The sequence below is a fragment of the Otolemur garnettii genome, unplaced genomic scaffold (assembly GCF_000181295.1).
Source record: "Otolemur garnettii isolate 467f Iridium unplaced genomic scaffold, OtoGar3 scaffold00004, whole genome shotgun sequence".
Classification (NCBI taxonomy): Eukaryota; Metazoa; Chordata; class Mammalia; order Primates; family Galagidae; genus Otolemur; species Otolemur garnettii.
Window position 1 is genome coordinate 16,111,904 of NW_003852399.1, and position 21,788 is coordinate 16,133,691.

Below are 21,788 nucleotides of genomic sequence, written 5' to 3' on the forward strand. Positions count from 1 at the left end.
ATTGTAACTTACTAATCAATAAAAAATTTCCAGAGATCACTGGGACGAAAGACAACAGGAAGAGTATCTCCTTACCATACTACTGGTAGATGGTGCTAATTGATTAGAGCATTTTTTCCTCAGGCATGCTTGACTTGACCTTATAATCTTTTCTACATATGTCATTCAAGGTGGCCATTACTAGGATCAAATAATGAAGCACTTTGGATTAAAACCTTTTTGCCATTTTCTTAGCTAAATATATTTCATTCTTATTCCCCAACTTGGTACATTTACATGTTCCATTATTTTCAAAAATGTAAGACTTATGCTTTCATAGAAGGTCTACAAATATACATTTTTAAAAAGATAATATTATTTGGTATGCATATACTCTGTTATAGATGCAGTGATTATCTCTTTTTAATGCATTATCCCTATCCTCCCCAAGACTAAGAACAATTATAAATTCAACAACAATATTATACTAATAACATTGTAAGGTATTGCTATCCATATTATACAGATGATGAAACTGAGAATCACATTTTCAAAATCAGTTCCACAAGGCTTCACAAAGTATTATTACCACTAACAGTAAAGACAAAGAAAAACATGAATATAAGCAGAAAGAAACACATAATCATCCCATCAACTACATCCTTCGCCCTGACTCACCATTCTCAGTCACTAGTCCAGCACCCACTTACACACATGAGGGATTTTTTATACCCCAGATAGTACTTCTTAGCAATGGTCCTACCCAAATCCAACCTAATTATTTATCTAGACTAGTTCTCGAAATCCCTTATTCTTGAGAAAAATCCATTGTCCATTCTAAGTTTTCTTATCAGCCACCCTATTTTCTATTCCTATTAATGTACTCAGCCCTACTATGAAACCAATTACAGCCCAAGAAGAAGGGGAAAGGGGAGCGGGGAGGGAGGGGTAGGAGGAGGGTGGGCAGAGGGAGGGTAATTGGTGGGACCACACCTACAGTGCATCTTACAAGGGTACATGTAAAATTAACTAGGTGTAGAATATAAATGTCTTAACACAATAACTAAGAAAAGGCCGTGAAGGCTATGTTAACCAGTTTGATAAAAATATTTCAAATTGTATATAAAACCAGTACATTGTACCCCATGATTGCATTAATGTACACAGCTATGATAAATAAAAAAAACTTTCAGCTATTCTTATTTCAATAAATGTATTTTCTTTAATTACCTAGTTACTTAAAGCTAGTAAAGTATCACTAATGTTTATAACTGTCAAAGAAAAAGACAAACATCTCAGAATGCTCAAGATAAGTTTTGCATGCACAAAGTGAATAGATATTTCATTTGAAGACCTTCCATGAAAGCATAAATCTTAAGTTTTTGAAAATAATGGAACATGGACATGTATCAAGCTGGGGAATAAGAAATGAAATAGACAGAGGCCCTAAGTAGTAAAAATATTTTCCTTTTCTGTTGTAATGTGTGTCACACACATTGACCTAAGCATATTGATTTCCATTAGTACTGAGAAAGTCAAGTTCTTAGGTAGGCCTTTAATTAAAATTTTAAAAATAAGCTTTACTATTTATGTTCACATCTATCTCCAATAACAGTTTTACACATATGTAATATATACACATACAAATTATATATTGAGAAGAAATAATTTAAAAGGCAAACTAAAATATTTTAGAAGCAGCAGATTTAAATACATCTCCCTATATATTTTATTTGGAGACTATAAGGCGGCAAGAGACTCCTTAACCTAGTATCTGTTCAATAGGGAAATCACTACTAGAGCAGATAAAATTAATTATTTATAAAAATAATGCTAATAACTTGTCTGCCTCACCATTTTTATTCAAAAACTAAAATCACCTTTCTACCTACTGCCTAGACATTTACATAAGTATTCTAGAGGTGTTTTTGATGTTTTCAGATTCATCATTTCTGTGCCATACATGTAAATAAACAGGGATAGTATTATTCCTATAAAGCTGTTCACGAACAATTTAAAGCCATATGTAAAAATAACAGCATGATAAAGGAATTTTCTCAATTGAGGCTAGCAAGATAAAATACTGCAGAGACAATATTTTAAAATCTGTCAACCATGTTCCCCTTCCCTCAGAGAACTGCACCGTGTGCTTTGCAGTTTCACTGAGATGAGGCTGAAACTTTAGAGAAAATGTTTACAAAGGAAAGAGCAAACTTTTCGAAAGATGAATATTGGGAGAACAAACTTACAGAGATTAATCCTTTCAACTAGAAATTAAATCCTTCCTTTACCCTCCAGGGACTTAGTTCAATTTCATGAAGGGCAGCTGCGAGTGCTAGACTGCTATTCTGCCTGGAAATTACACTGTGTTTTACTGCTTAAGGGAAAGCTCAATGTAAGGTTTTATTCTTAAAAATAAGCAAATGAAATGCTGCATCACTAAAGCCCCATTCTTTTTTTACTTTAAAATTAATAAATTATGTTAATTTTTGAAATTATGAACGATGTACATTATTAACAAAATAACGTACATCTTTAAGTTTAGCTGAAGTAAATAAACATAGCCTTAAGTTTGATAGAGAATAGCTCAGTGGTCCCTTGTTATGCCTGTGGGATTTATTCCAGGACCTCTTATGGATACCAAAAGCCAAGAATGCTCAAGTGTCGTTATAAAGTGGTGATGTATTTGCATATAATCTATGCACATCCTCCCGTGTACTTTAAATCATGTCTAATTAGCTTATATTATCGAATACAATGTCAATGCTAGATAAATAGTTGTGACATTGTCTTGTTTAGGGAATATGGCAAAAAAATAGTCTGTACATGTTCAGTAGAAATGAAGGGTTTTTAAAAATACTTTCTATTCATAATTGGTTGAATTGACAGGTGTGAAACCCACAGATACGAAATCTGGCTGTATTTTAAAGCAGTTAATATTGTATTAACACTGTTTTACAGCAAAACTCCGAGAGTCCTGCTTTGACCCAGGCAATATAATGAATGGCACCAGGCTTGGAATGGATTATAAATTAGGCTCAACAGTCACCTACTACTGTGATGCTGGTTATGTTCTTCAAGGTTATTCAACACTCACCTGTATCATGGGAGATGATGGAAGACCTGGATGGAATCGAGCCCTACCAAGTTGTCATGGTAAGAAACTTTTTTTTTTTCAGTTTTTGGCTGGGGCTGGGTTTGAACCTGCCACCTCCCGCATTTGGGGCCAGCGCCTTACCCCTTTGATCCACAGGTACCTCCCCCATTTTATTTTTTTGTATTGAGTTTTCATTATTAGAAAGAAATGCATAAAGCCATTTCTGTGTATTTTTTTAAATCAACCATTTAACACATAAATCTACAAGTGTGGTATTGTCAATGCTGAGATTGTACATAGGATGTTTTTAATTGAATTCAATAGAGAACTAGTTTTGGAAAAGTGCTTATAGTCCCGGGTGTCTGTAAAGCCATGGCCATGTTATAATAGGCAAGATCCCTGAGAGTAAGGTTATTGACTTTTATGTTCATTTGTGTGCCCTCAGGACTTAAAATATTAGTACCCAGAAAATTTTGGCTGAGTAAATGAGGAACCAACACACTGAAACTGTCATCTCAACATACGTAGATAAATGCAACAATTCAGATATTATTAAGAATTACTAAGGAATCTTTATCTGAAAAAAAAAGATACAGAAGAATGTATATTGCTCCTAAGAATTAGGTTGTGTAGAAGAAGTAACACTGCAGTCTTAAAAATCTTGTGCTTGTGGTTGGAAGCAGTGGCTCACGCTTATAATCCTAGCACTCTGTGCAGCCAATACAGGAGGATCACTTGAGGCTACAAGTTCAAGACCAGCCTGAGCACCACACATGGTAGCTCATTCCTGTAATCCCTACCACACTGAAAGGCCAAAGTGGGTGGATTGCCTGAGCTCACAGGTTCGAGACCACCCTGAGCAAGAGTGAGACCCTGTCCCTAAATATAGCTGGGTGTTGTGATGGGCACCTGTAGTCCCAGCTACTCAGGAGACTGAGGCAAGAAAATCACTTGAGCTCAAGAGTTTGAGGTTGCTGTGAGCTATGACATCATGGTACTCTATCCAGGGCAACAAAGCGCGCTTCTGTCTCAAAACAACAACAACAGCGGCAAAACAAACAAAAAAAGACCAGCCTGAGTAAGAATGAGACCTCAATCAACAAAAAGTAGAAAAATTAGCTGGGCGTGGTGGCCCATACCTATAGTCTCAGCCACTTAGAAAGCTGAGGCAAAAGGATCACTGAAGCCCAGAAGTTAGAGGTTGCAGTGAGCTAAAATGACAAAAAGAGCAATACCCTGCCTCAAAAAAAATAAAAAAATAAAATTATATGCTTCTATATAGGAACAGAGATACAGAGACAAAGAACATTTCAGAAAAGGGAGAGAAAAGTTGATATCACTGTGGAAGTTTACCATACATAGACTTCCTAGTTAGCTCAATTATCCTAATACACTACTCAAAATTAACGTAAAGATGATATCATCTAGGGAATATTTTTCAAAATGTGGGTCACCACCAGTGAGTCACAGAATCAGTTCATTGGGTCAAGACCAGCATTTTTATAGTAGACATAGAGTTGACTCAAATCAAATTAAATTGAAGGTGGTAAATAAAAAGAAGAGAATGTATATTAATTAAAAGAACATAGCAAAAATTATTTGGTGAAACTTTTTAAAATTATGTATACAGAGGTAAATAAAATACAAAATATACATACACTTGTGTGTATGTACACACAGACATTCAAATGTGCATTTGTGTACTTTTGCATTGGGCCATAATACAAAGTGTATTTCTTACTTAGAATTTTAGTGAAAAAATAATTTGGTTTCTGATACATGTGGTAATTTTTTTTTTTAAGGTATGGAATATATTCACTTGTTAGAATTACGTGTGCGTAATTTCTTACCTATAAAGGTCATTCAACCTCTCCAGGTTCTTTTTCTCTCATCTCTAAAAGGGGGATAATTGAAATTGTTTCCCTAAAATATTATTATAAGACATAAAGAAATTGTAAGCATCCTCTAATTAGTCCACTGATTAGCAGAACAAATAGCTGGTTAATTCTTGACGAATTGATCTTTTCATTTATCAGGATAAAATGAGAAGTAACTACTTTGGGCTTAATTCTTCCAATGAGAAAAAATAATTGAAGGCATGAAAGTTTTTCAGAAATTTAAGACAAAGAGTTATTATCTTAGAATTTAGAGCCATATAAAAGAAAAATCTGTTCTTAGCCAGAAAAACATATTAAACTTAAGAAAGCACTTTTCAAAATGCATGGTCAATAATTATGTGGAAAATGATAAAATAATAATACAGTAAATAATAATATAGAAAATTTATGGCACCAAGTACAAAATAACCTGCTGATAGAGAAATATCAAAGGATACAGAAAGTTTGTACATTAAAAGGATAAGTGTGAATCACTCCGATAAATAATTAAAAGATGGCTTTCAATGGCAGACAAGAGAGTCGAGCACCAGAGAGAGCATGCCTGCACTGAGTAAGAATACACCTGCTGAAAAGAATCCTTTTCCATTCCAATAATGTTTCTATATTGCTAGGTCACAGAAATGGCAATTCCAACACGAAATGTGCCATAAAATAAACAAATAAATCTTTCTGAACCAAAAATATTTTATAAGATGAACTATAGCCCCATTGTGTATATTTTTTTGTTTTTTGTTTTTCATGTTGTTTTTTGAGACAGCGTGTCACTATATCCACCTTGATAGAGTGCCATGGCATCATACCTCACAGCAACCTCAAACTCTTGTGCTTAAGCGGTTGTCTTGCCTCAGCCTCCCAAGTAGCTGTGACTACAGGCACCCACCACAACGCCCAGCGATTTTTTTGTTGCATTTGTCATTGTTGTTTAGCTGGTCCAGGCTGGGTTTGAACCCGCCAGCATGGGTGTATGTTGCTGGCACCATAACCACTATGCTACAGCCACCAAGCACATTGTGTATATTTTCATTTTGTTTGAACAGTTATATCTACAGAAAGGGCAGGGATGGGGAAACTTTTATGGTAGAAAGCCACAGTCATTTATTTATCATCAAATAAGTTCATATTCAAGAAAATTCAATTAGGTTTACTTAAAAATATATATTATTTTATGAAAATCTTTCTACTCTATGTTTAATAATTTCTAAACATGACAACAATTTGTTAATGTTAAAGGTAACTAGCCCTTTAATGACTGTGCTATGTCTGCATTTGGTTGGAAAGTGTGTGAATATTTGGTTGCAGCACAGAGGTCCATGGTTTTAGTTGATGTTCTACATGGATATCTGTCATTTGTCACCTTAAGGGCATTGTCTTGATTTGGATTCAGTAGTGGTTGAAAAGCAAGTAAGCATTTTTCGGGCATGCTGCTGAATGTGTGAATATTCTACTGTATTGGTCCATATTTCATTTGAATCTGTCTCAGCATCAAACAGTGACTTAAAAATGTCATCCAAAGCTCAATTTCATCTATAGTTCTTGAAGTCCCTTGGCGATATCAACCAGGGGAGTCTAAAATGTCAGTGGGAGTGTGATGTCATGATTCTCAAAGTAAGAGTGAAGCATCTGTCGGATCTTCCAATGAACAGGTCTGTAACAGGCGCATATTGTTCACTTGAGTCACAGATATCATCCTGCTCAGCAATGACCTTTGCTAACTGGGGGAAATGTTCACCCCAAATTTTTCTTTTGAAGAAGAGTTTTGATAAAAGATAGCTTTTTCCCCCCCAAATGCTTGAATTTTATGCCATATTTCATATATAGACTAAGTTTTACCTTGAAAAAAAAATTCAAGTGATTTTGATTTGACATATTACACAGAGATGCTGCACTCCCATAGACCATTGACATCTTTCAATAGTTCACATTAATGATTCTGTTCATGAAAAGTAATTGTTCTTGCAGAGATAAAAATTTGGACAACATACTTTAAAATGATATGGCAAATAATACTGAATACCTGATATTTCAATTTTAGATGTTATGAAATTGATCTTGCTGTGTTACATTTGCTCAAATATAATTATAATACTTACAACTTGTAAAGTAACACTTAAAATAGCGTTAGTACAAGGCAGAGAGCTGGCTGATGCAAGATACAATGAAAAGAAATGAAAGCATCTGTAACTGTTATTTTTTTTTTTATCTGTTCAGTGCACCCTTTATGTTTTCCTATCATGGAAAGTGCACTGTCTCTATAGACAGTCAGTAAATATACCAAATTCAGCCCAACTTCATGACAATTATCTTGAAGTTGTTGAAGATATCTATTACCTATACTGTTCACAAGAGTGTGCAAAGTGAGTAACTCTTCATAGCAAAGAAGATCTTCTGTTATGACCTGATGAAGTATACAAAACTGTCCTGATTCAGTAATACTTGTTTATTCATCCAATGCAATTGAATAATATATAGTTTCCTTTGGAAGTACTGCATTGAAGTTGTTCTGTTAAATTGAGGGCCAATTCATGCTGTGGAAATAAGCAATTGTTTATATTTTGAAACAGTATTGAGGTCTAAGCATCCTACAGCTTTGATAATACACTCTTTGACACTTTCTACAGGACTGAATGGATTCCCTTTCCCCCAAGTATATAACCTACTTTGTGCTGCTTTCTGCATTATGTCCAGGTCTTATTGCTGTTTGAAAGGATTGTCTTTGCTTTTACTTTTCTTCTTTTAATTTCTACGATACCTTTCATACCTCTTCCTCTAATTTAAAATATTTGTGGTCCTTATAAGTGTTCTAATGATGAGCATTGAATTTCTTTACTGTTGATATCGCAGTATCACAAAGCAAGTGAGTCATCTTATCTTGAGCAAAAACAAGACAATATTGCAATTCCCAATCCTCGTTTAAAAAATGTGTTTCCTTCCTTCCGAGTTCTCTTATTGTTCTTTGACATGATGGGCTGTTAAGCAGGCAGAACGATAATATACTGCTAAGCGGTATGCTATTTGCAAATTGCCCTTCAAACAGAAACACACTGCACCTTTGTCAAAAACTGATGACATTGTCATACTCCACACAATAAATGTTTGTCACCCTGCCTCATTGTAGCTGAGGGGCCAGTCAGGTGAGGGAAGGTAGAACTGAATCACAAGGGCGTAGCCCTCTATTTAAACCTTGTGGCATACTAATGCTCCAATGGTGGAGTCAATCTGGGAGGATTATTTTCCTGAATTCATTTTACCTGTTGGTATTTTAAAGATATCCATCTAGAAAATAAAAATATAGAAGAGAAAAAAATGTTTTAATAAAAATCAAAAGATTTGTTCTATAAAATTTGGAATCAGTCAGTCAAAGGCCACACTGAAGGATCTAGAAGGAGGGCACTGGGGACTGAAGGAGGCAGGTCCTCCCGCCCGAGATTTAGAGGGTGGGTAGACCTGCCTTCAAATCCTCTGATACTGTGTCCTGAGGCAACCTGAGCCTTGACTTTTAAATCTCCAAAACTGGATTAATAGCAATTAGCTCAATAGTTTACTGTATAGATTTATTTAAAAAAAAAATACAAAAGGCCTAATAAAATTTCCAAAAAATATTGGCGTATTAATCTATAGGAGTTGTGATTTTCAGCACAGTGTTCCAAAAGCAGCAAAGTGCTGGGGAACAGTCATTGTGCTTTGCATTGTGGGTTTTTGTAAAGTGATATGTTTCTGTCATTTTAACATTAATTAAATATCACTCATCTGTATTATATAAATACACATGTAATTTCCTCATGGAACTGAGACATAGCTAATTGTTTTCCTTCACCGTGACTATGCCCTGGACTGGCTGGCTTTCACATATGGCAACGTAAGACTTTAAATGTTAAAATCAGTTTTTAAGCAGCAGTCCCCAGAAGGCACCAGTGACTAGTTTCACGGAAAACAATTTTTCCACAGATGCGGGGAAGGGGCTGGGTATATGGTTTCAGGATAATTCAAGTGCATTATATTTATTGTGCTCTATTATTATTACATTGCAATATACAATGAAATAATTATACAAATCACCATAATGCAGGATCATAGAACCTGACCTTGTTTTCCTGCAACTAGATGGTCCCACCTGGGGGCGAGGGGAGACAGTGACAGATGAAGCTTTGCCCCCTTGCCTGCCGCTCACCTCCTGTGTCCTGTTAGGAACCTCCTGGTACTGTCCACAGCCTGGGGATTGGGGACCACAGTTTTAAAGCATGTGTAATAAAAGCCAGAAAGGTCCATTGTTCATTAATACAATAAGAAAAATTTTGCTTTCTTATCCAAGTAAAATATGCATTTGATAACTAAGAAATTAATACAAAATAGCTTTTATGTAAGCAATGATTATCTGCCCTTTTTCTCTCGTCCTGTTCACCCCAAGCTGACAGTATTAATAATTTCTGTTGCTAATTACTCTGATGGCCCCTTCCATGACTCCACATGACATATGAAGCTCTACTTTTTTATTTACAGATTCTCTGATAACATCCTCTCATTCTCTGAGATGCAGTTATGTCACATACCCAGCGCCTGTCTTCAGCGTTCCTGATGTGTTTTTTGGTTATTCTAGTGATTGTTTTTGTCATATGTTAATACATTTATGCCTCTATTTCTAATTTCACCAATGTTGGAGAGGTGGCTGGTCCTCACTTGCTTTTCATTCCGGGTCTTGCCCCATGGTAGACATCCTGACACATAGACTAACTGGTAGGGTTTTATCTAGAGTATGTAGGAATTTGGATATTAGACCTTAATCTCTAAATGCTAAAATAAGAAGAAACTTTCTGCATATTACTTTTTGTGTAAAAGCAAATACCAATATGAACATAATCCAAAAAGGCTTAAGATATAGCTATATTTTGCTTGAAGCACACAGTGCATCTTCATGTTTAGCCTGTAACACAGTTTATACAAACAGGCTCTTCATAAATGCCTATTAATTTCAACTGAATCATTTGAATCTACAAAGTATGCCTATTTTAAAAGATAGGGTTTTTTTGGTCAAGATTTAGGAAAAAGTATCCATCTTAAATCTGAAGAAAATGTTTTTCATGAGTTCACATCAGACACCAAGAGATTATATTTGTTAGAAGTAGATCCAAAATGATTGCATCCTGTACGAAGTTCTGCCCGGAGGCGAGAAACTCTGCAATTTATCTTATGAGAATGTCACAAATATTAAATGATAAAACAACATATCTCTACACACAACTCACTTTGTGATTGAAAAATTTATGTTTAGAAAATAATTTCTTTTCTTTTTATTTTTCATACTTTGAAAACTCTGTTGAAACTCTGTTAATTTACTTATCTACAGACATACTGGATTTAAGTGGAAGATATATATATATATATACACAAACACACACACACACACACACATATATCTTACCTATCATCTGAATGAAGGTAATAACACACAAATAGTAGCAGATTCCATATTTGTCTCTTGATATACATTACTTGATTCTCTCCACCTAATCACGTTGCCTTGATTCATCTTAAACGGCCCAGCTCATCCAGAGTGCCGGCCACCTCCTACCTCTTAGCATCTCTCCTTGTCTCCCTCCATCCCTTACTCACTCTTCAATATCTCCTGAACATAATAGAGCATAGTTCAGATTATATAACATATTTACTCAGTATTCACCAGTGGCTTCTCAAATGAGAATAAATGCCAATATTCTTCTAATACGAGCGAGCTCCGTTTCACCTGCCCGCAATCACCCCCACCTCGGTATACTTTTCTCCCTCTGCCATTCTCTCTGGGTGACACTGGGTTCCTTGATATTTCTTCAAAGCACTGATCACACTTCTGCCTCATGCCTTTTGCACTTGCTGTTCTTTCAGCCTGGAATATTTTTACCCCGGCTCTCTGGCTGGCTAGCTCTTTCACTTATTTTAGGCATCTAATCACTTGTTTTCTTATTCTAATATAAAAATGTTCCTATTTTCCCTTCTTCTGCTTCTCAGAGCTTCCAGGATAGAATCACAATCTATGTCTAAAATTGCAACTGTCTATCCTTGGTAACGATTTCTCTGATGTATATAAAGCCCCAGGTCCTTCGGGGGCCCTAAACCTTTGAAAGGTAAATCATTACATTTGAGTGGATGGGTTACAAGACCAATGCAATGTTTTGATCTTTTTCATCAGTATAGCATACGACGAGTATTCAGCTGATAGGAAATTATAATAAGACTCTGAAAATAAACATATTTTGGTTTGTTAAAGAACTACTAGCTCATCAATTATTCCAAGGAAGCAATCATAAGGTTTTTTCATTCCTTTTTTTACCCAGCATTTAAAAGTACCAATATGCCTTGCCCTGCACTAAATATCAGGAATAAAAATGTGAATCCAACACGGTCCTTGCTTGCTCTTAGAGAGTTTAGAATCTCATAAGACATAGACAAGTAAGGTCCGTTGCTAGAAATAAAAACAGTACATGAACACAGCATGGAGATGCATCTGACCTAGTTATAGAGAGATCAGGCAAAACTTCCTTATTAAAGTGATACATGAACTGAATCTTAAAAATGCAAATAAGAAGGAGCTAGGTGAGCCACAGGATATGAAAGAATGGTGCATTTCAGGAGTAAGGTTCAGCATATGTAAACACGGAGAAGCAAAGTAAACAGAATGCTGGTGGCAGTTCAAGTAGTTAAACAGGGCAAGAGTATCTGGGGGGGAGGGCTGATGACAGATGACAGTTTACCTGTATTGAACAGTGTGGAGATTGTTACACATATTCTATATGCATCCTGAACTGCATGAAGTAGAGACTATTAATATTTGCATTTTACAGTTTGAGGAAACCAAGATGCAAAAGGCTCAGTCACTTGTTCCAAGTCACACTTAGCTTGGCAAAGTTTGTATGGATTCATGATCCTACTGCCTTATAGTTAGGCTGGTTAATTCTGCAAAGGATTTTTATTGACCTTTTTATATACCTAGTGCATAAGCGTGCCTGGAATATTTTAGCTGGTGAAATGTTGTATAAATGGATGCATGGCACCAAGAATCAGTGATGAGACTGAGACCTGTCCACATATCTTAGAAAGCATGACCCAGGCTAAGCATGAGAACCGGGAGCAGGTAAATTCCTACAAAAAAACTGACACAGCTGTTCATCTGAAATGCATTTTTTATGTTGCTTCTAAGATACAACTTTTGACAGAATACGAAGCCTCAGTAGGTTTAATTAGCCAGTGCTAACTCCATTCTTTTCAAACTCTGCAGTAGGACTTTTAGTCCCTTCATTTCACTTGGGCTAATGTAAGTCCTGTGGAGGGAGAAAGTTTGAGTATCTCAATAACTGATGTCCTCTAAGATTAGACATCTAACAGTCACCTGGCTCCATTCTCTCCCCAAATACCAAATATATTCAGAATAATAAAAGCTTTTAAAAGGAGAGCCCTCTTATCCTATTGCCTGAAAATAAAGCTTTGTAACAAGATGAACCGCACCCAATAAAAGTCAATTTTATAAGTATATTTTTATAGCTTTAGAATTATCTCAAATTAGTACCCTCATATGACCAACTTATAATGAAATCATATTGTTTGGATATATTAAAAAGTAAATAACAACTTTTATTTCAGATCTTATGTTTAAATTGCATGACTTGCCTTGGCTAAGGTCCTTATTTCACATGTCCTTGAAGTTTACAAAATTCTTTTGAGTTATAGAACAAGTCTAGAGTCCCATTCCATTATGAATGCATGTGGATATTATCTAGTCTAATTCAGGGAGCCATTTAGGATTTGATACCATTTAAATATGTGATATAACTAAAGTGTGTATTGTAGATAAAAAAAAGTCATAACAAAGTTCTAGTAGTAAATTATTTCTGAGTATCATCAAATACCTGCCTTTTATCAGCAGCGTAATAGGAATTATGAAATAAATAATAGATGCAATACATGGATTATGTTGAAATTGTGCTTAGTATTTGAGAGAAGTGTAATGTATTTTGTTTTGAATGAAATTAAAGCAGCACTGGGATAAAACCAAAACACATTTCATTTTCATATGAAGGGGAGAAAGTATTATTTAAAAGGAAACAAGAGAAGATAGTAGTGTTACTGAGTGCTTGCCATTTTTCAGGCATGCTTACATATATTATCTCTCCAGTTGGACTCCTCCATGCTAGTCTAGAAAATTGTTAACACTGTTATAAATAAATCCCTGTGATTATGGATTTTGGAACATACTATGCAGAACAGCCCATGTTAGAACAAATTTGCAAATCAATGCCTATAATTCAGATCACATAGGTTGGGTATCCCTAATCCAAAATAAATGGCATCAGAAGTGTTTTGGATGTCATAGTTTTTTTCTGATATTGGAAGATTTTCATCACATACACTGGCTGAATATCCCTAATCAAAAAATTTGAAATCCAATACTCCAATGAGCATTTCCATTGAGAATCATATCAATATTCAAAAAGATTAAGATTTGGAGCATTTCAGATTTGCATTTCAGATTAGAGATGCTCAATCTGTATTTTCTTGTGACCCTTGACTTAGACTTTACATATATAAATATATTAGTTATATATTTAAACCATGTCTCCCAGTGGGAGTTGCATGGCCTCCCATTACACGTAGTGCTACGATGCCCTCCTCCATTATCACAGAGTCCATATTTAAGTCAGACTTGAAACATAATGCATTGTCTGTGATTGAAGACAAAAAGGTATTTATATAGAAAGTTAAATCAACTTGCAGAAGAAGAAAGTAAATTATGTAACAGTACGTAACAGTAAGTCATGGCAAGATTCAAATTGTACTAAGGAAGGGTAGTAATTCAAGTGACATTAAGTTAAGAAGATAAATATCTAAAGATAGCCAAATCTTACTTCTGTTTGATGAATAAAAATCCTACTAACAGAGTTCATTCTACAAAAACTAGAAAATGAAGAAAGCAACTGTATCCTCAAATAAGCACATCTAGAATTCAGTGCATGTTATAGTCGGTCTACGGGACACACTACAAAGACTGGCCAAAGCTCACACAACTTTATACAGTAAAGTAAAAAGTAGAACAGTTAGAATGTCTCTTATCTTCTTGATAGAGAAATGATGTACCTTGTCTCTGGTATACATCATGCAAGAACATCCAATTAATTTCAGAAGTATGTGTTTACAGTGGTCAGAAGGCTAGCGACTTTGACACTTGCACTAGACCATTTATCCCAGCTCAATTTACAGTTGCCAAAGTGTGGACACAGTCTAAGTGCCCACAGCCCAGGAATGGATTAACAAGCTGTGGTGTATGTATACCATGACACTATGCAGCCATTAAAAAGATGGAGACTTTCCATCTTTTGTATTAAACTAGATGGAATTGGAACACATTATTCTCAGTAAAGCATCTTAAGAATGGAGAAGCAAGAATCCTATGTAGTCAATGCTGATATAAGGACAACTGATGACCTACTGTGTAGTGGGGTGTGGGGAAGGGGAGTGCAGGAAGAAGGAAGGAGGGAGGGTGAAGGGGGGGTCATGGGATGTCCCACATCTCTTAGGGACAGTAAGAGGGACTTTACCTAACAAATGCCATCAGTGTAACCTGATTCTTTGTACCCTCAATGAATCCCCAGCTATAAAATAAAAAAGAAAGAAATACATGACAGGAGTGTTAAAGTAAAAAAAAACAAAGAAAAGGTTACACCCCTTAGGCTTTCAAGAATACATTACAGAGGAGGAGAGTCCGTGGCTGCATTTCTCCTCTTTGTTATGCAAAGAAAATGTCATCATTTTATACTTATACATTTTAGACTTTAACCAGCAGACTATTCACTCTAAAATCTCTGAGGGAGAGGTCTACTTAAAAGAAGACAAATTAGAGTTCTCTGTGCAATAGGGAATTTGGTCTCTAAGCCCCCAATACAAATCTAGTAAGTTACACTGAGCCACATGGGAGAGTGAGCGAGTAAAGGTGAACCATATTTAGTCTGTGGTTCGCTAAGACTGGATATTTCCCCCTAAGTTCCAAACCTGAGTTTTGGGACCTTTCTGATTCAGGGAAGAACAGAATTGTCCTGTTAGGAGAAGGACTAAAGAACATAACAGAAATCATCCTCCAGTGCGGCTAATGTTTTCCAGTTCTTGTTAGGCCAAAGCAAAAGTCTCTGAGCCAAACTCTCCTTAGACATAATGAAAAAGAGAAAGAATTATGGTTTGTAAGTAATGTAATTAGGAATTGCTATACTTATTTATGCTCTGATGAAGCCTATGGACCCTTTCTTAGAATCATCATTTTACCTGCATAAATTAAAATAAAGCACATAGGGTTGAATAGGAAACCAGTGATATTTAAAGATTGTTATCATAGTATATAAAAACTCTATTTGTAAAAACATACTTTTAAGGATATATATGCTTCTTAATTAACACATTACATTAGAAGTTCTAGCAACAGGTCTATTCACTACTATAACTTTTAGTAGTGAAAGCATAAGCAATATTTGGAGGTATCTGTAACAATTATAAAATAATATGAACATATCTGCAATTTCTATTGGTGAGAAAGTCCCAGACATTTGTAAAATTACTGTGCTTTGTTGCCTATATGTGTGATTAAAGAAAAGCTAAAGTCAGTTAAGAAAACAAATTCAGGGCTCAGCGCCCATAGCACAGTGGTTATAGCACCAACCACATACATCGAAGCTGGCAGGTTCGAACCCAGCCTGAGCCAGCAAAGCAACAATGACAACTGCAACAAAAATATAGATGGGCACTGTGGCTGGCGCCTGTAGTCCCAGCTACTTGGGAGGCTGAGGCAAGAGGATCACTTAAGCCCAAGAGTTTGAGGTTGCTGTGAGTTGTGACACCACAGCAATCTGCTGAGGGCAACATAGTGAGACCCTGTCTCAAAAAACACAAAAGAAAAAAATTCAGTTAGGGTGTACAAAATTTTAGACATTTTCCTCCCTCATCCCAAAATTCATGGAACAAGGATTACAGAGCCCCTGAATTATAAGAAAAAAGAGAAGCTGGGCCATACTTTCCTCCCCTTTCTAGCAGATTGGCTCTTGCTTCCCCTCTGGACTTCTACAGTAGCAGTTCCCAACCTTTTTGGCACCAGGGACTGAATTATGGAGGACAAATTTTCCATGGGGTGGGGAGCTGGTTTTGATATGAGTTTGGAAATGGTTGATTTATCATGGTCTCTATGCAGTCAAACCTCTCTGCTAATGATAACCTGTATTTGCAGCCGCTCCCCGTGCTAGCATCACCATCAGCTCCACTTCAGATCATCAAGTGTTAGACTCTCCTAACAAGCACACAACCTAGAGCCCTCACGTGCTCAGTTTAAAGAAGGGTCCGTTCTCTCCTCTGAGAATCTAATGCTGCCACTGATCTACCAGGAGGTGGAAGTCAGGGGTGGGAGGTCGGAGAATGCAAATGATGGAAAGCAGCTGTAAGTGAAGATAAAGCTTCACTCTCTGGCCTGTGCTCACCTCTGTCTGTGCTGTGGCTCCCAACAGGCCATCAGCAGGGTGGCGACCAGGGCATGGGAACCAGTTCTGAAGGATACAGAGCACAAAGAAATAGAGGACCACAGTCATGCTTACTTTTAACTGCCAGGCAGTGATCTTGTCCTTCAGAAACAGCTGAATTGAAGTTGTAGCTTTCTCTTCCTTTGAGATGGAGTACTCTCTCTTGATCCTTAAGGTAAATTAAGAGAAAAAAATAAAAACCTAGAGGGCAACAAGGTCCAATATAGTGTTACTTAAAGGCACTCCTCTCTCTCTCAAGAGAGAAGTTTGACGGACTACTCAGGAAGTCCCTCCTGCTGTTTCTTCTCAGCTTTGTACCTTCCTGGGAGCGATGAGGTTTTTTCATTCCTAAGCATTATGAAATTCTCATTATATCACCACCAAAAGATTCTGTGGTAGATCAGAACACTTCCTTAATTCATTTTACATAAACCCACATATACACCAGATCCCACACATACTTCCTGGGTTATTTTCTTTCTTTTTTTTTTTTTTTTGTTGAGACAGAGTCTCAAGCTGTCACCTTGAGTAGAGTGCTATGGCATCACAGCTCACAGCAACCTCAAACTCTTGGGCTCAAGCGATTCTCTTGCCTCAGCCTCCCTGGGACTACAACCCCCCACAATGCCGGCCTATTTTTCTGTCGTTGTTGTTGCAGTTGTCATTGTTATTTCAGCTGTCCCAGGCCAAGTTCAAAACCTCCAGCCTCCATGTACATGGCCAGTGCCCTCACCACTGAGTTACGGGCATCACCCCATACTTCTTGTTTTAATTTTGCTTCATATTTCTTTCTCTTCCAAAGATAGTCAGTAATTAGTGAAGCTGACATTTAAAAGTAAACCTTTCTGATTCCCAAATATTAAGTTTTGTATTGTAGTATTCTACGCTACACCCTATAAAGGACTTTTAAAGTCTCTGAGTTCCAACATATTTAATACAAGCCCATTCTGTGAACAGACCCTATGCTAAACTCTAGAGGGACAAATGCTATGCAAAAAGGACGTGGAAACTTTGAATTAACACGTCCTATGGACAAGACAGGATATGCACATTAATCAAAGAGCCATATAAATAAATGCATAATTACAAAGTGTAATCACTGTCCTGAAAGTAATTGATGAAGTATATAATGAGAATTCTGAACAAGTCTGGAAGCCCGGAAACACATTCTTGAGAAGACAACATTCATGAGGATATTTTGGAGGATTTAATAAATTACACAGAGGGCTCCCCACCCAAGTGTTTTTATATTAACATCTTAGTTGCTTTAAGTAATTTTAAGTTGCTTTAAGTAATTTTATAAATGATAAAATATTTTAATTACTAAAAAGCATTGACTCTAAGAGAAATTAATTGATCAAAGAGATTTCACATTCAAAAAGTACCAATAATTCCAGAAATTGTTTTCCCTTACACAGTTTCCTACAAAATCATAGATTATTTATTTCTAGGGACTTGGAGGTGAGGGCAACAGGGAGTGACTAATAATTAGTACTGGCATTTTGGTGGGAGGGTAAAGAAAATGTTCCGTAATTAGATAGTGGTGTTGGCTGTGCAGTTGTGAATGTGCTAAAAGCCATTCAATTGAACACTAAAAGGGTGAATTTAATGTATGTGAATAATGCCACAATTTCTAAAACAATTCACAATCCTCTCTTACAGCAAAAAAAAAAAAAAAATTAGCATAGTAACCAATGGCTTGTAAGCCATTTTAACAATTCAATAACTCAATTGTTAGGCTTTGAGCTTCTACGCCTGTCATCTCACTGAGATTAATTAACATAAAATTAAGTAATGAGTAATGGAGCAGTATTACTCCATTATTAGTATTAAAGGGTTAATTTAATATATGTGAATAATACCACAATTTCTAGCATGAGGGTAAAAAAAAAAAAGGAGTGGCGTGAGTCACTCATAGATTCAGAGATTAACTGTCCACAGCCTCAAAACAATTATTAGTAAAATTTGCATATGGTAACATGAAAGATCAGTATAAAGAACACAGCTATCGTTAGACCTTTGCCGTATAAAGATTCTTCTTTCTCTAAAATCACACTCTGATGGAGAACACAGCTCCAAGAGCACCAGGGAATGAAGATGATGCCTTCCTAGTCAGCAAAAGCAAAGGAATCCAGGCAATCAGTGCGATGTCAGATGTAGGAGCTCAAAGCCTAACAATTGACTTGTTGAATTGTTATAATGTCCTACAAGCCATTGGTTACTATGCTAATTATATATATATATATATATATATATATATATTTTGCTATAGAGAGGATTGTGAAATTTAACACAAAATTAATTTATGAGTAATGGATCAATATTAGAGGCTTATCATCTAAGGCGTACAAACAAAATGAAGTACTTAACAAAGGAAAAATGCATAAGAAGATGAAAGGAATGGTGGATAGTTAAATAATTTTATTAAAGTTTTGAACAAAAGAAACAAACAATAGTCATATTTTATCTTTATTGGAAGTAATAACACTCCACATTCAAATTCATATCACAGAGTTTAAGGGTTATAAAAGGCTTTCTCTTAAAAAAAAAAAAAAAAAACTCCAAGGGAGATATAGCTTTCAGACACATTCTACACAAGGATTTATGATTTGTGACATTCAATCAGGCATAAGTAATTTACTAGATATACACCAGCAGTTCTGTAAGGTACTGCAGTTCTTTCAAACTGAAGGAGTCACAGGCCACACGTAGTAAATTATTGATTTAATATAGCACATTGCTCTTTTGTGACTTGCAAGAAGTTATCACTTTTAAAAGTACTGAACTTTCTTTCTGCAAATAATTTATGCATTATTATTTCATTATCAAGTATATTTGAAAATAAATTATACATTACACAAGTGAAAAGACAGATGTGAACTTACAAGTAGCTTAAGGCTATGTTGCATGGACTAGAACATCTCCAAAATCCTGGAGATTCACATACATTCTCGTAGTACCTCTTCACATAAAGAGTTTGAGATTCTTCTCATTCACTCAGTCATAAGGTATGTCATACTGCTTTTTCTCTTCAGTCCTCCTCCTCCAGCTCATACACATGCCCCTGCTCAAACCATAGGTGAAAAGTCCTTTTCATTGGATGGCAAGAAATTTTAAAACCTGGTGCCATTCCTACACTCTGATTTCTCTACAAATATCCCATCTTTCTACTATATCACTGCATATATAATGTGGAAGTAAAACAAGCATGTACATATTATAATTGCAACATGGAAATATTTTATTTATACAAATAAAACCATGTAAATTTTACCAAAAGATGATTTTTAAAAATTGAACACATAGAAAAAGAAAGAATAAGAAATATAATAAGAAATTGAATAATGTGAAAGATTTGACTTACTAAGTGAGGGTATACCCCAGATTGATAAAATGCTGGCATGGATTTGCTACTATAAATTGGATGACATGAGTTTGCTAGTCCCTCAACAGAATGCAATATGAATATAACTTTTACACTATAAACATCTTAACCTTGAATATATTTCTTTATCATTATTATTATTATTATTTTAATACAGTCTCACTTAATCACCCTTGGTAGAGTGCCATTGTATCACAGCTCACAGCAACCTCCAACTCTTGGGCTTAGGTGATTCTCTTGCCTCAGTCTCCCAAGTAGCTGGCACTATATGAGCCCGCCACAATACCTGGCTATTTTTCTGTTGCAGTTTGGCCAGGGCCAGGTTCGAACCTGCCACCCTCGGTATAGGGGGCCAGCACCCTACTCACTGAGCCACAGGCACTGCCCAACATTGAATGCATTTCTCATGTTTAAAGACATATATCTTTCACATGGGATTGCCCTTCATGTAAATCAACGGTGATTCCTGGCAATCAAACAAAGAAAAAGCAAAAATTTCAAACACAGAGGGGAAAAAAATATAGGCTTATATGAGTTTACTAAGAGAGGGTATATCTGGATTAAGTGAAATAAAGGGATTTTTCTGGGATAATTTCAACCCAATGAATTGTTTATATTAAGTGATAGATTTGAAACACCGTTTTGTAGTAGCCTAGTCTTGCAAGTATAATTTATTTGATCATTAACAGATATTTATGGAGAACCTACTGTATAAAGGCACTGTTCTAGGAAGAATGAAGAAACATGGTAAGATGTGTATGTTGGGAAAATTGCTGGCCGTGTCATGAGTTTGTGGTGATGAGTAAATCTGGAATTCTATTGCAAAAGCACCTGCAGAAAGAACTATGGGGAGCTTGGGCTGTGCCAGTTACAAAGGAAGAGAAGAAGAAAGAAGTAGGAAAGCTATCTAGGGGTATAGTCAACGAATCAATGTTGTATTGGACTCCAGGACTCGGAGAAGGAGTCAAGGATAATGGTATTTTATGAGCAGGCTAAGTTGGACATTTTAAATCTATAAGATAATAGGGCTCTGTAGGCATGCATATACATAAAACCCGGTTTAGTGTTGCAAAATCATAATTAATTATCGATTACAGAAACATTAGAATTATTGCCAGATGGTAGCATATTTTTGAATCGTATTTTTGGCTTTTTGGAAGTGCATTCTCAAGAACACTGGTTTTGTGAGCTGTTATGAGAAAAAAAGATTGCTGTGGTCAAATGTTTGTGAGAAAGAGCATGATATCCCCCAAACTTCACTGAAGTTTTAAATGCTATAGAACCCTGTTACACTCAACCATGTACTTCCCGCATGTAATCACAGAACCATGTCTTCTCACAGTTCATATGTCCTATAAACTTGCTATTAATAATATAACTTTGAAGTTATATTTATTTAAATTATTTAAAGTTAAACCAGAAATTGTTGAATTCTTATGTTTTATATATTATGATAGATGTGGGTTAACTAGCTTGTGTGAAAAAGGCATGCCTGGTATGTGATGTATGTCAATAGCAAAATAAACATAGAATTCAGTTCTGACTTGCTTTTATCATCTACTGATTATTAAGAACTAAAAATACAAAGGCTGCCCTCTTCTCTACTACCCAATAAGATGACATTAAAATGCATATGAAAAGCTTCTAAAGACGAATATTAGGAGAATCAGTAACATCAACCTGACTTAATCTTTACTCTGTTTATATTTTGTAAAAATAAAACAGATTACAACAGATGTTCACTGAGACCATAATTTCCCCTTATTTATATCAATAACATACTGCAAAAATATTGTCAGTGATTATAATATTCTGCATTATTGCTTTACAAATTAGGCCATGCTGTAGACAATGACCAGAAGAAACACAGAACTGTGGCTATCAGTACAAATAGC

General features: G+C 35.8%; 1 protein-coding gene across 2 annotated transcripts in view; it reads left to right on the top strand.

Moving 5' to 3' along the window:
- Window positions 1-21,788, top strand: part of CSMD3 (CUB and Sushi multiple domains 3) — a 1,080,374-nt gene that overhangs the window by 832,028 nt on the left and 226,558 nt on the right. For both annotated transcript variants that reach the window (XM_003782396.2, XM_003782397.2), the window contains one exon: window positions 2,941-3,135. In XM_003782396.2, the coding sequence (XP_003782444.1) occupies window positions 2,941-3,135 (195 nt within the window). The remainder of the gene's footprint in view (window positions 1-2,940; window positions 3,136-21,788) is intronic.